The 14,878-nt window shown below is 38.4% G+C and overlaps 2 protein-coding genes and 1 pseudogene across 5 annotated transcripts; 1 reads left to right on the top strand and 2 right to left on the bottom strand.

Annotated features, from left to right (window-relative positions):
• Nucleotides 1-1,393: 1,393 nt before the first annotated feature.
• On the bottom strand, nt 1,394-4,844 carry LOC104613253 (2-methyl-6-phytyl-1,4-hydroquinone methyltransferase, chloroplastic). 3 transcript variants are annotated; one of them, XM_010280986.3, is made up of 4 exons: nt 4,571-4,844; nt 3,748-4,461; nt 2,943-3,249; nt 1,394-1,933 (listed from the first exon to the last, which is right to left on the bottom strand). In XM_010280986.3, the coding sequence occupies exons 2-4, from the start codon at nt 4,305-4,307 to the stop codon at nt 1,778-1,780; spliced, it is 1,023 nt and encodes a 340-aa protein (XP_010279288.1). In that variant the 5' UTR covers nt 4,308-4,461; nt 4,571-4,844; the 3' UTR covers nt 1,394-1,777. The 3 variants fall into 3 exon arrangements, with proteins under 3 accessions (XP_010279288.1, XP_010279289.1, XP_010279287.1); XM_010280987.3 differs by having other exon boundaries at nt 3,748-4,449; nt 4,571-4,788; XM_010280985.3 differs by having other exon boundaries at nt 3,748-4,474; nt 4,571-4,763.
• Nucleotides 4,845-5,605: 761 nt separating this feature from the next.
• Nucleotides 5,606-6,520, top strand: LOC104613274 (fasciclin-like arabinogalactan protein 2 pseudogene; annotated as a pseudogene).
• Nucleotides 6,521-7,132: 612 nt separating this feature from the next.
• Nucleotides 7,133-13,861, bottom strand: LOC104613255 (protein LIKE EARLY STARVATION, chloroplastic-like). Of its 2 annotated transcripts, none has more exons than XM_010280989.3 (4): nt 12,928-13,861; nt 9,605-10,254; nt 9,053-9,249; nt 7,133-7,720 (listed from the first exon to the last, which is right to left on the bottom strand). In XM_010280989.3, the coding sequence occupies exons 1-4, from the start codon at nt 13,628-13,630 to the stop codon at nt 7,345-7,347; spliced, it is 1,926 nt and encodes a 641-aa protein (XP_010279291.1). In that variant the 5' UTR covers nt 13,631-13,861; the 3' UTR covers nt 7,133-7,344. The 2 variants fall into 2 exon arrangements, with proteins under 2 accessions (XP_010279291.1, XP_010279290.1); XM_010280988.3 differs by having other exon boundaries at nt 9,605-10,257; nt 12,928-13,764.
• Between the last annotated feature and the right edge of the window lie 1,017 nt (nt 13,862-14,878).

Raw genomic sequence — 14,878 nt, 5'->3', positions numbered from 1 at the left:
ACCAAACCAGTAGTGACGTTTTACACTGCAAACAAAAACAGCCTAAACAAAAGAAAAGCAACATCAACATTAACAGTTAGTTCAATGTTGTCATTTTTTAAATAAATATAAACAATATTTTTAGTAAATGATATTTAATTTTGATTAAACTGCGGTTGAAAATCCACTGATACTATGGTGATGTTTAGTTCTGTGGGTGGTTATTAAAAAAACGCCACAACATCAACACCACATAAGCGTTGGTGTTTATTGTACTTTATTGCATATAAAACTACTGTTTGATTTCACCTTTTATCAAGTAAACACTAAAAAACTGAAACACTTTGATTTATGTGCACGAGACATTTAGGAAAACGTGATCATTACATTTTCTCTAATGCCTAAACATTTCTTGAAATTAAATGCTGATATGACACACTTTAGGATGAGGTGGAAAGCAACTTTCTGGAATATTACTTAAAATGCCCAACCAAATAGAAAAAACAAAAAAGTGTTTAAAGTAATGTTTTTCAGATAAACATTTATCTAAAAAGCACCCCTCAAGAAATACACACAGAACCAAACATATACTATTATCACAACGTGATGCTAATTAATAGATACTGAAAATTATTTATAAACTAGTTATAACTTATAACTGTTAATTTAATTAAATAGTTTCTCTGCCGCCCAAGCACCAAAACATATCTTTCGAAAATTATCCATGGGAAAGAGCAGAAAAAAAATAAAAGAATCTTTAATCTTCAATTTAGTGGATCCATAAAAGAGCAATCCCAGGTTCAATCATCCTTGTTAGAGATGGATGATGGGGGAATAAAGAAACTGGATTTACAGCTAATTGGCCGGAAAAACATCCGTCTCCAGTTATGCTTGTCATTTTTACAGTGGATGGGTATATCCTGTCTTGTACTGTTTAGCTTCGATTACGTCTAAATGGCAGTTGGCCATGGAGGTAATAATTCCAAATCCATATCCAAGGGCATGAAAGTATTAGTCTATCTATATGCAACAAACAATACCTAAGTTTTTATATCAGTGAGCACTGTTTTCAAAATTGGACCGGACTGGACGGTCGAACCGGAAAAACTGGGAACCAGTCACCTGACCGATTCCGTTTTTCACCAAAACTGCTTTTTCCTCCAAAACCATGAACCGGCCGATTAACCGTTAGAACGGTTTTGACTGTTTTTCAAATTTTTAAATTTTTTTATTTTTTGTCAGAACGGGCCAGCCATTCGGGTCGAACGGTCGGACCATTCAAACCGGTAACCGGACCCCTGACCAGTTCGATCACCGGTTTGATCCTTACATGAAACAAAATCATGAACGTCACATATAATGTATTTAATATAATTGATAAATAGACCATGAGAAATATAAACCAATAAAGAGATAAATAAACCATATAACGTCTTTGACTGATTGATATTGAGATTTAATGTATCACAAAATGAACCAATTCATTTCTGCATCGTAATCACTCTTTAGATGGAGAGATAGATACAGGGATATACTAATCATTGTCCCGGTCTCCTATCCACATGTCTACCCACGAAACACCACACCACCACATATATAGGGAACATCTCCCCATGAATGACAAGGAGATATTCCCAAAGCGAAGCTATAAAGCCCAGGGATGTGGGAACAGCTCGTGGGCAGCAGATCCAAGCCCAAAAGTCAATGGAATTATTTAACATAAAGAAAGAAAAGCTTATCAAAAGCAACGAGTTATAGCCTTACAGTGAACAAATGGGAAAAGATCTCTCTCTCTCTCTCATATAGGCTGACCTTTGGGAACAATTTGATCTTTGATCCACATGTAAATAGGAACGAGGACATAGTATGTTGCCGCCATGGCACCTAGAATAAACCGCATAAGGAACATGAATGGATTCACAGGCTCCTTTACATCCTCCACTTTTGGACCAAGCTGTATCAACAGAAAGTATCTCAGATGTCTCATGCAAGTAAATGATAAAAAAAAAAAAAAAAAACAATACTAAGCCTTAACACCAAACCAAGTCTTTATACTTCTATCTGCTAATTAAAAGAAAACTAGATCAACAGACTCATTACAAAGTATGTGAAGAGACTAGAAGCACACCCACTTAGTTTGTATAAACTTGATACTGATTAAATGACCTGGTTCACAGCAAATGAAAAAGATGGTAACTAATCTACCAACCAGCAAATAAAAAAGATGGTAAAAAACCTACCAACCAAATCTTTACTGCCAACCTCTCTCAAAATGAGCCCTTGGAACAAAATTTTCCAAAACATAGTTACCACCCAAAACCAGAGGAGGAAAATTTCAGAGTATGCTTACACACTCACACACAAAATCCTCCATGTCCATCAGAAATCTATCATAGTTGATAATTTTATTTGTTTTAGCATTATGTAAGGTGCCTGCATTGTTCTTTTCATTTATCTAGCAGTGCTCATCACCTTTCCTTCTATGATCATTTGGCATTTGATATATTTTGCCTTATAGATGTTTAGTAACACAATGTTCTTTCTATTTCATGTTGTGCTTCATCTCTTTCTCATAGACATTATTTTGCAACGTTTATAAATATGAAGGTTCACTCACTGTTTATCCCAATAATGAAAACCTTTCAGTCCAATGTAATGAAGCAGTCAAAAAGTCATGATCAGCATCCTACTTATTCTGTTTCAATCAATGATTTTATCAGTAAAATTGATCCAACTAGATGATCCTAAATTTCTACATCTCATATTGCTAAGCATTATAATCAACTTTCACATGACAATAGAAAGTTGTGAGCTAGTAGTTGTGATGCCTTTTCTATGAAAAGTTGAAAGTGAAAATGATCATGAGAAAATGGCTTAAAACAAAGAAATTATAGGTTACACTTACACCATGAATGCTTCTTCATAGCTAAGTATTAGCAAGGCAGGATGAAAAGATTGATTACCTGCAGGGGAGAGTCCCCTGACCGAGGCTTCACACCTGTCACAGAGCATCCCATAATCAAGCCATGCCGACGGACCCCACGGTACCATTTTGGGCCAATCCTTTTCAGTTGAACATCTTTAAATCCAGCCTTTGTGAACCATTCAATGTATTCTTCCTCCTTTGGAAAGAGCATCCAGACATCTGCAAAGAACCTAGACAACCAAAATGTTGGGTACACAGGGCCAATAAGACATGCTTTTCCTCCTAACTTCAAGACCCTGTATGCTTCCTTGATGCCGCGCTGTGGGTCAGGCCAGTACTCGATACTGAAGAAAGAAATCATAGAATAACTATCAGGAAAATAATCCATTGTGGATCCCCCCCCCTCCCCCGCTCTCTCTTCTACTGATATTCCAGATAAAATAAATCCACGTTTACTGAAAATAAGAGTAATCAATATATGATGCAACATACCATGGAACTATATTACGGAACCAAATAAATAACTAAAATTTAAGTAAAAATATCTCATAAGATAAAGAATACATTTTGTAAGTTCAGAGGTATGCATGTCCGAACTCATCCTCAAAAGGGTATAAAAGGAACTACAATAGAATATGCTGAAATGAAATACCCACATATACTGATGCGAGATCCATCTAAGAAAACTCAAGCTCAAGATTCAAGACAATATCCAATTCCAATCCATATAGGTGGAATTTGGCTAAGGAAAAGGTATTTACTGGTACCTAAACTAAAAGTTTCTGTAGAATTTGACCTGTAAATTTAACAAAAGGAAATAAGAAAAGAAGATAGAAAATTACCTTCCAGCAGATATATATCTGTCGGCATAATCAGTGCGGAAGGGAAGATCCTCAGCATCACCTTCAATAATTTTGCAGTCCTTCAATGCTTCCTTCTGCTTGGCCTTAGCTAGCTGATGAGGGGATTGGTCGAGAATGGTAACATTTTTGGCATCCACATGCTTGACTATACCCAAAGTAGTAAATCCAGTTCCACCCCCAACATCTACGACTATCATATTTCGATCATAGAGATCCGCAGGCTCGAGGGCCTCGTCCCTCATGTCCTCAGTCCAGTGGCCAGGGTTTATAACATGGTCATAGACTATGGAAAGGAACCTATAGAACCAGAATGCCTCCTTTTTGTGCTGTATAAACCTAGGCTGAGAAGCGGGCCTTGCAGAGAGACTGCATCTTGGTGCTAGGTTTCTAGCTTTGGGATTAATTCTTCCATAACAGACCAAACCCATCTTGGGGAGATGCTTCCCATGGAAATCAGAACCCAGAAATCCCAACCCATTCGGAGCTATTCCTCTAAAGAGTGTGAGATTTTCAGCACCATTGAGCATTGCAGAACCCATGTGATCACAGGAAGAAAACCCCCAAATAAGAGTTGTGATTTCTAGTAAGCAAGGAAAACCCACATGCAAAATCCAGCAATTTTTGCTTCCCCCTGGCAATTGAAGACTGTCGATTCAGAGTTCTTTCTATAACACAGCTTATCTGCAAGTGTACCTATATGGGGTTACTATAATCATTCAATTATCAGCATTGATAAAACTTTATAGACAGCAGAAAGAAAGAAATGGAAAGCATAGACTGCTGGAAAGGTGAAATGGCTTACCAGGGAAGCAATTTAGCATGAGAGATGGAGAGAGAAAGAGAAATGAGTGATTAAGAAGTATATGAAAACAATGCCAGGAGAGGAGAGAGTATGAGAATTGAGAAATAGGTAAAGATGGGAGCTTCTCGTTTTCAGTTCAACACGAACCACTAGTTTATATCGGTGGAGATGCAATACGCTGTGTGTTTTGTGTGACACCAGTATACTCTACGATCTTTTTGTGGCCACCGAATTCATAGCTTTTAGTATCCAGAGTTTAGTTTTAGATGGGCCTACTAAAAAAGCCCAGAACCTTAGAAATGAGAGTCTCCTGGTGCTGGCTTCCAAATCATCTAACACCGCACATCATACCATGAAATTGTCTAATGAATACCAATGGGTCCTACTAGAATGCTCAGGACTCGGGATAGATTTCCACTTGACTCTTCTAGTGGGTCCTACTACTCTTCTCTGCTTAGTACAGAAATTACTTCCAACTTGGGTCCCAGTCTTGTTGTTTGGAGCATACGTGTTGAGTCGTAGGTTGATTGGTACATCTGCAGAAGAAGCAAAGCAACTTGTAAACTGCAATTCTACGTACGTGGATGGAGCGCACCTCTGGAAATTTATGGATCAAACCATGATCAAAAACCCGATTCGATGAGAGCCGGATAAGTTCATTAGTCATTACCAATTTAATTGTGTAAGCACTCTTTGACTTTATTTAGTATTCTTTTTGGGGTAAAATACAAAAATCTCCCCTGAAGTTTTTGACAATTATCTCCCCTTTACTTTCACTTTAACAAAATCTTTTTCTGAATATTTAAAAAATTCAACAAAAACCTTCCTTCTCTTACTAATCCAGATGAAAAACATTAAATCAGTGCATCAATTTTTTCCAAATATCCATTTTACCCTAACAAAATCGACAACAACACACCCGAAACCACTATCGTATTTTCGTTCTACTCAAACAATGCAGCTCTTCCTGATGGCCACTGGAACAATAACCCTCTCTCCTCCTACTCTTAGTCGGGGTCACCGATGCACACAATATCACGTGCATCCTAGCAAAGTACCCTAAATTCTCCATCTTCATTCAATACTTAGCTGTCACTCAACTCGACGTAGAGATCAACCATCGGCGGTCTGCATAGTCTACAATGGCGACATGTCAGACCTCCTATCCAAACACCTCTCCATTGGCCACTAGCTCCGCCCCCGACACTTCTAGCTTCGTCAACATCACCAATCTCAAAGGCAGTAAGGTCGGCTTTGGAGCCGAATCCAACCATGGCAAGGTCATGGCATCCACTGAAGACAAAGCCCCCACTCCGGGCCCCAGCCAACTAAACCTCACATCTCTAATGTCAAAGCAAGGTTGTAAGGTTTTCACAGATATGCTAGTGGCTTCCGAAGCTGAGCAAACATTTGACAACAACATTGAAGGAGGGTTAACAGTGTTCTGCCCCACTAACCAGGTGTTTAAGGACTTCATGCCCAAATACAAGAACCTAACAATAGATGGAAAGAATTTGTTGTTATTGTATCACGGAATTCCTGTTTACCATTCCATGGAAATGTTGAGGTCGAACAACGGAGTTGTGAACACGTTAGCAATAGATGGTGCCAATAAGTATGATTCCACAATTCAGAACAACGCACGAGTTGGTAAAATTGGAGAAGATCGTGACAGCCAAGATAACGAGGATGTTCACGATTGACAAAGTGTTGTTACTCAAGGAGTTATTCAAGGCTTTGCCAATGCCAGTGCCAACGCTGTCTCCAACACTGGCGCCTATGGTTGCTAAGTCTCCCAAGGCACCGAAGCATGTGCTACCACCGATACCAGAGTCCATGTCTCGGAGTGGTGAACTGTCTGATCAAACCATGGCTGACGACAATAGTGTTGTTAGATTTAACGGTGAGAGATGGACGATAGTGGTTTTGGATGTGTTGCTGCCGATTTGACTAGGGTAAAATGGGTATTTGGAAAATTTAGGGGAGGTTTTTGTTGAATTCTTTAAAAATTCAGGGGAAGATTTTGTTAAAGTAAAACTAAAGGGGAGATTTTTATGATTGTCAAAAACTTCAGGTGAGGTTTTTGTATTTTACCCTTCTTTTTATGCCTTCTTTTGGCTCATCTCATTTTGCTCTAAGATGGCCCACAATTTTTGAGGATGGTGAACACTGAACCAAGGTTGTTTCTATGTCAAAATTGGCTTAAATCGAACTGCATTTTATGATTGATAACTCTGACATATCTAATAGAGTTGGAGTGTACGCCATGCAATCTTCGGATGTTATAGAGAGGTTATTTCATCAAATTTTGTGGGTTATTACAGAAGTCTAGTGCGATATTCTTCGCCAAGCTATATTCATGGCTACAGCAAAAAGTTGGTATCTTTTCCATAATCCTTGAACCAAGAAAACTTCTTAAATTGTCACTGGCGCAGTTGTTCGGAGAGATGGACATATTTTCCTGCAATCTTTCATAGAGAGAACACTTCATTAAAATGTGCAACCGAGCACATAGTCCGATACATCCCCCCCAAAGCCCCAACAAACTGACCAAGAAGCTAATGTTCGATAATTGACTATGCATGCTAATTACTCGTTAAGACGGTGATGCTGATTGATGAGTTAGGATTCATCGTATGTGTAATACACATAACTTCATCTATCTCACTCAGGACAAAGAAAAATAAGTTAAAAAAAAAAGGAGGAAAAAAAATACAGAAGGAAAGACAAAAGAAGGGAACTCAAGCATAAAGGCTAAAGCTTGTCATGGTTGGTTAATACGTCTCAGGCGGCTTCTCAACTTCCCGGAGTTGCACAGAGTTTTCAAAACAGTGCTCAAAACCATAGTGAGGGTGCCTCTCATACCAGGTTTCTTCTTCTACATGTGTGTCCCATTGCTCTCCACTGCTGCTCTTTCCATACTTGTGTATCCATCCGGAGCCATTGTGATGCTCACCCCATGTGCGGTTCCACCGCTCTCCATGCTTGCCTTCCCACCATGTTTCTCCCTGCTTGATACCATGTCCATTCTTATCAAAGTTCTCATCCCATTTATCACCCCATTTTGTCCACCCATCCCCCTCGGAGCGCTCAGCCCATTTGTCAGTGTACTTCATACTGGCACCCTGTCCATCAAATTTCTCACCCCACCTGTCAAGGTATACGATGCAGAGAGAAAAAAAAAAGTATGAAAAACAACATATTCAAAACTGAGGTCATAGATCTCATCCAACAAAGAAAAACCTATGAAATGCATTTCGAACCAAAGGAAACACTATGTTCAGTTCATTCTTTTAGACTTGTGGTTGTATAATGCTGATCCAATGGAACTGTATCACTGTCCCAGGATAGGGGACTGGATGAAGCCATATTCAAATTTCCATAAACATCATGCACATGGATATGATCAGAGTCTCCATTTACTGTTTCCTACATATTGTGATATGTCAACAGAAGGCTTCCGATCTAGATTGTTTACTGCTACTTTCCTTACAGAAGAAAAGTCTAAATTTAACAGTAAAGATCAATTGTTTCCAAGTTTACCTCCTACAGATGGAATCAGGAACCCATAACAGTCCCTGGAACCCTGCAAGTGTGCCATGCGTTTAGCTAATTAAACAGTTAAGATCTTAGCAAGCAATATTCTTAAGATCAGAAGTGAAGTTGGCTAACTTTTCCAGCCATTGTTTGAAAAGGGAAATCAGGATTAGGAGGTAAAGCTCCTATATGGACTGAGTTTTTATTTGTCTGCGTCAAAGGACCTCCCCAAAAAAATGGTTATATAAATTGAGCATTTGCATTTATCCATGGTTAAGCAAAAACAAGTGCAGATACTTGCTAAACTGCAAACGCTTTTCGGAGAGTGTAAAAAAGATGGAGAGGATTCCTCTCCTTATTTTTTGACATCAGGAGAAGGAAACATATCTGTTATGAAGTGATCCAGGCATTCAAGTTTGTTTTGTAGCACTATGCTTCATCCAAGGTTTTAAATCTTTGTTTTGAACTGGGTTTTGATCTGGATTGAAAACAAAACATTCTTCAAAATTTTAGTATAATTTCAAAGTTGGTTTGAATTTAAAAGAAAAAATCAATATCTGAAATGGAAATTCTTATATATTCCTATATTTTCGTTTCTTCCCTATCATTTCTGTTTCATGTTAATATTATCCCTTCCTCAAGTCTACCTAATCTAATTTCCTAGAACATATTCTATTAATCTTCATTAAGGACCAATAACCAAAATTAGAGGGAGATTATATGCTCTATATATTTTCATTGTGTTCTCCAGGATTGGAAAGAAAAATCAGACTTTTGGAAACTGTGACAAAATTTTAATACTCGGCCTCATCCCAAAAAATAACTAGGAAATATTTGTAAATTGTAATTTATATTCTGCCCTTTTTGTAAAATTGATTAATTCCTCCCCCTCATTTTGAATGAAAGTTTCCTATTTCTCACGGGGCTTGGTGATAATTTGAGTACCTCTCGTGCCATATATGAGCATGGCCGGCCTCTAAGGGTGTGTTGGGATCAATGCAGCACCACTTGTGGGACCACTTTTCAGCTTGACCAGAGGCATCAAAATGTTCCCACCATTTTTCTTGCCACTCCTCCCCCTTTCCATTCTTCCCCCACTTATCCGCAGCCTTCTCTATGTTTACAAGCCCACTTGTAAGATCCTGCAGGAAAAAGAAAAAAACACAGTTCAACTTGTTATTATGTACTGAGCCATATGCAAATACTCAAATATGAAGCATGATGCAAAACCTTTAGATATTGATCTCTTTATCCAAAATAGTTAGCATCTAAAACAACAGGAGGAATTGCAACACAGTCAGGTTATATAACTTATCTGGATTTACAAAATTCACAAAAATTGAAAGATGAACATATGTTTTATCCAGTCAAGTCAGCTCAACACACCACAATGACCCCTCAAACCGAAGTGCCCATTTAACCGGAATGTTCTTATTTATGTAACTGTATAAAGAAGAATGAGCACTAAAACAAGTTATCTATGTAACTTCCACCAACCTGCCACATGGATTCTCTCCAGTATTCACGCCATACATTTCCTGCTCTATCACGTCCTGATTTCTCTGAACCAAGCTCTTTATAGTCAAACTGGTCGGCAGCTTCCCAAAACTTCTCCTCCCACTCAACATCTCCATCAGCATTAACTCCCCTTGTCAGTGTCCACTTGCAAACTACCCCATCAGGTCGTTGTTCTGTACCTGTCTCCTTCCACCACCTTGAACCATCCAGATTGACTCCATTGGATGATGTTTCACTGACCTTGTCAAGAGCATCTGCTGCTTCTGTTGCATATGTTGAAAATTGTAATTCCTTTTCTTTTTCTAAGGAAGGCAGGTCTGAAATGGAATCAGAAACATCCACTTTTTCAACCTCAACGAGTGACTGAAAGGGTGGGAGAGGTGGATTATGGATTTTTTCAGAAAAGGTACTCTCAAATGGAATTGAAAGAAAGTCTACAGGTTGTTCTTTCTCCACCACTAAGTTGATTGAATGTGAATCTGAAACCGGCTTTCTTTCCCTTTGTGAGTTACCTACATCTTCTGAACTTTTATTACCATCCTGAGGAGGTGTCCAAGACCAAAAATCTGGACCAGGTGTTCCAAATGAGGTTCCTGACTGAGGTACAAATAAATTTCCATCCTGGGCAACTACTAAAGTCAAATATCCAAAACAAGTATAATCAGCAGAAAAAAAAAATCTGGATGTATAATTACAGACAAAGAGATAATTGTTACATAAAGTTGAAATTTCAACCTACTTTGACATCATAGTTTAGAAATATATTTAGGAAAGGATCATGCAAATTATAAGCCACATGCACACAGCATTGTTCTGGTTTAAATTACTGACTGACTGGAAATTGTATTTGAAATAAGAAATGCCATATTAGAACAACTAATGCTATGGAAAGATCACTTTGACCAACTCAAATATCAACAGCCAAACCTCAATTCCAGTTTCAACAACAGATACAATCAACTTAACAGAACTAACAGCTTCTAGACACATAAATTCAGATAATAAAATCCATCAAGTCAAGAAACAAATCAATCCAAATGTGGGAGGAAATATCAGTTATGTTTCAGACCATTAAAACTTGTTTTGAGCATAAACAGAATAAATGGTTTCTTGTATAACAGAGAGAAAAACTAACAAGTGAAAATGAGAAATTTATAATGAAAGAAGCTCCATTTTCATTAGTCAGTATTATTTTCAATCTCCATTTGTTATACTCAACACTGACCCTCAAATTGATTGTATTGGAGAGAATTGAGAAACAAGATGGTGCTTTTACCAACCACGTTGCATCCACCAACCTTCCGTTCATAGGTCCACTTTATGCCACCAAACGATGCTCAGTTGGTAGGATCTCTGGTTCATTATAGTGGAGACTTGGGATCAAATCCTTCTGCCACCAGGGTTGGGGGGTTATGGGTATGGGAGATGGACTGCCTACCCCCTGTTGTGCAGCCCCATACAAAAAAAAAGGGTTCACTTAATGCCAATCAAAATACACATCTAATCACCTTTTCATACATCAACATTAAATATTTCTTCGACCTCACATCAAAATCAATTTTAATCAAATTAGTTAATTGAAACTCCTAAAACCATGTGTTGTCTGCCTTTTCAAACCTCATGAGTTGTATCAATTCAATTCATTTGTCCTACTAGAGTCCTTAAAGAAAGATGTGTATACTACATAATTGTTGCCAGAGAAATCCTACCACACACAAAGTTGGACTTGCACCTCTGAGAGCTAGTAGATATGATCATTAAACATGTAACTTTCACCCAAACAATTTTGCTGGTTGTTCTGCCAAAATCAATGCTTCAGTGCATATCGTGCTGAGAGGTGGCAAAATTGTTGAACAGCTCTGCCTAACAATTCATTTGTTGTCGGGTGTTGTCTCTTGAGGTGTGTAGATTCCCTGTTTCTAAAACCATTTTCTTTTAATTTTATTCAAAATTGATTTCTCTTTTTAAATTTTTCATCTGAAAGTTAATCCTTTTCTCAAAATGCTCTCTAGATGAGACATATGATCAAAAAAGTAGCTGAGTCATTCCAAAAATGAAAAGCTGTAATAGTTGCGACTAGAGGATGCTGGGCAACAAATTGAAATGATATTGTGGAAATCATGGAATGAGAATGTTGGTGTTGATTAAAGTAGAATTTCGAACTATAGGAACTGATAGATATAGAAAAGCAAACACATTAACATAACCCAGTAAGAATGTAGATTTTGATTATAGTAAACATAGAGTTTCCTGACTATAGGAACTTTTAGATATCTAGATATAGAAAACCGAACATACTAACCATAACCCCAAACTCCAAATTTAGGGGGTAATAGCATAGTGGGATGAGATCCTTTTCCAACTAAGCAATTTAAGGTTTGCAACTTTGCATGACCTTCAACTCTCACACTTATGCTCAAGTTCTATTTTCGTTTTTGAAATTTACCCAAAATGTCTTCAAAAGAACTTTCTTTTTTTTTTTTCTCTTTTGAGAAGAGGTAACTATTCATTTCATTCAAAGCAAAAAGGGGGTGCACATGAGAAGATGCAGAGGCAGGAGGCAAAAAAACCAAAACAAAAAAATCCACTCTGAATTTACATAGACAAAGAATTAATACTACACAAAAGAACTTCGACATTTAAAGATACACAAAACTGTAATACCAAACACTCATCTCTTCTATATACTATTTCCAAGCATTTAACTCTACTTTGGAACATTGTAGAAGGTTATATGAGCAGAAATGACTCTAGTTTTTTTTCCTTAATTAATAAAGGTACCAAGAATTCCTTTTAACACATAAGTCGGGACCCGTGCAATGCACGGGCTTTATTACACGAAAATGAAGCAAAAGAATCCCTATGATATTCCTAATTGAGCCAAGTTAATCTAAGTTCAACTCAATCATTATTTTTAGGTTATGTCTGGTCACTCACAATCCAAGTTGTTCCCCTAGACAGGGTGGCTAATTTCCTATGACCTAGGCAACTCTCAAACTTGAACTCGAGTTCTAACGCTTGACACTCAAATATTTCATTGTTAATTGATAGATTTCTTTTTCATTTTTAAAATCTCTCAGATCGTACAAAACCATAATTTCTCAGGATAATCCACAAAATCTCATTTTAAACAGCTTAACTTAAATAACAAATTTCTCCTTCAACATCCACAGATTATATGAATACTCAAAGTTTAGAACCCTCACAATATTCTTTTTTAATATTGCCTCCAGCACTAGCAAATTTCAGAGCTTTTGAAAAAAAAAAAAAAATCGCAATTCACACAATCATGAATAGGTTACCTCCATGTGGACTCTTCTTCACTTCTCCATTACTCCCATCAGATCCAGACAAGCTCGAATAAGCCGAAAAGCTTTCCTTTTTCAGAGGAGGGCCTTCCTTAAGAAGAACTTGAGCAGCCGCAAGTGCCGCGGCAGCACGATCAATCACCTGCATTCTTTGAGCACGGTCTCTCTCTTCCTTGGGAACCTCCAGGATCTTCTTGAACTGTTTACTCTTCCGCTCCAGTGCTTCTGGGCTGTCATCATCTTCAGCGTCCTTTCTGAAAACAGGAGAAGAATTCTCGACCATCTTCTGAAACTCAAGTGCATCCCTTTCAAGATCCACGGACCCCTTCCACATACCGAGGTTCGAATCTCCTCCATTAGAAACCCTAATTTCCGAGCCTTGTCTTCGACTTCTTCTTTGAGTGCCTCTCGCTTGTCGTTCTGGTGGTGCTATTGTGAGAAAAAAGAGGAGGTTTTTCTTGTGAAGTGAGGAAGGAAGGAGAGAAGTGCGCAAGTTAGCTTGTGGGGTAGCACTAAAATGAGCTACCGCCATGCTGTGAGGGGGTGGATTTTTCCCTCTGCAGAGGCCAGAAGATTGAGAGGAACAAGGTGAAGGATGAAGTATGTAGTAATTGGTTGGTGATGGCCTGATGATAGTGGTAAAGGGATTTGAAATGAAACTTCTAAGGGCTGTTGCGTAATCCTTTGGAGAAAGCATAAAGCAAAAGAGAAGAGATGATAATATCTTGGAATGGAAGAAAGGTTGCGATGCTCATGGAAAGAAAGGTAGATCGCGGGCGAAGGTTTCAGAATTCCAGTTCTAACGGATTTTACCTGTTTTTCTATCCACGTAGACAACTTAACTCTTTGACAGCTGGCGTCCAGATTGGATTTCAGGAGAGATCACAAGTGGCAAAATCCGGCCTTTCCCAGTTTTAAAGCCGGAGAGGCGCACTGTGTACAGTGTGGTCTCAGTCTGAGGCCGAGCGACAGAACATTTGAGCTTGAGGTTTCCATTAATTCCCCTACGAAAATGAAATCATCTTTAGGTTGTGACTGGGCTTGCTGATGGAATTTGAATTGAGAGGAACTGGAATTGTCACTCGTCCAAATCTCTGACCCCTCACCACAAATAGTGACGGAATTGGTTGAAGTGAATTTGTTGCACCCCAAATCTCTAACCCCTCACCGCAAATATGTTCGGATCGAATGAGCAGAACTAGAATTATATTCGTTGCACCCCAAATCCCAATTCCGCAATAGTTAACGTAACGAGTCATACTACACCCTCACAGTTACAATGATCTCTAAAAAAAAGCAAATGCAAAGCTTTTTTCTTTTATATAAAGCAGAATAGCACTACATTAAATGGGGAGTAGTGCGTCCCCAAAATTCAGCAAAGCAGATACGGAGGGAAGGAGGAAGAGACAAAAGAATTTAAAGCTAAGATAGTGAAAGAAGAAAATTGAGCCTCATGAGCAAGCCAATCAGCTGTCTGGTTTGCCTCTCTGAATACATGATGGTACGCCAGCCCCCACTTGAACAAATCTCGAATCTGCATGCAGCTTGAAATCATGTTCCTTAGCTTCCAAGGAGTCCTCATCTTGTACTTGATGACATGATCAGCTTCGAATCCCCTCAATGATGATTGGTTAATTGCTGAAATCCAAAACCATGATATGGGCTTCAAATAGCCCAAGCTTATGCTTGATTAATAGTGCATAAGCCAAGCTTATAAGCTTTAGTGTGAAGAACTCAACCCAGATGATCACGAGTAAGCAAACATGATAGGTTTCTAAGTCTTCTCATTAAGATCCACCACTGGGTTCTTTAACCCATCAAAATGTTCTAAGAACATGTTAAGCGGCCTTTCCAAAAGCATCGGTGGGGGGATGTTACATTATTGAACATCTTGAGGTTTCTATTCCTCCAAACAGCCCACAAAATAAAGGCATTTTTTCCTCCC

This window comes from Nelumbo nucifera, chromosome 1 (assembly GCF_055504915.1).
Source record: "Nelumbo nucifera cultivar China Antique chromosome 1, China Antique-T2T, whole genome shotgun sequence".
NCBI lineage: Eukaryota > Viridiplantae > Streptophyta > Magnoliopsida > Proteales > Nelumbonaceae > Nelumbo > Nelumbo nucifera.
This window is presented reverse-complemented; position numbering and strand designations above follow the sequence as displayed.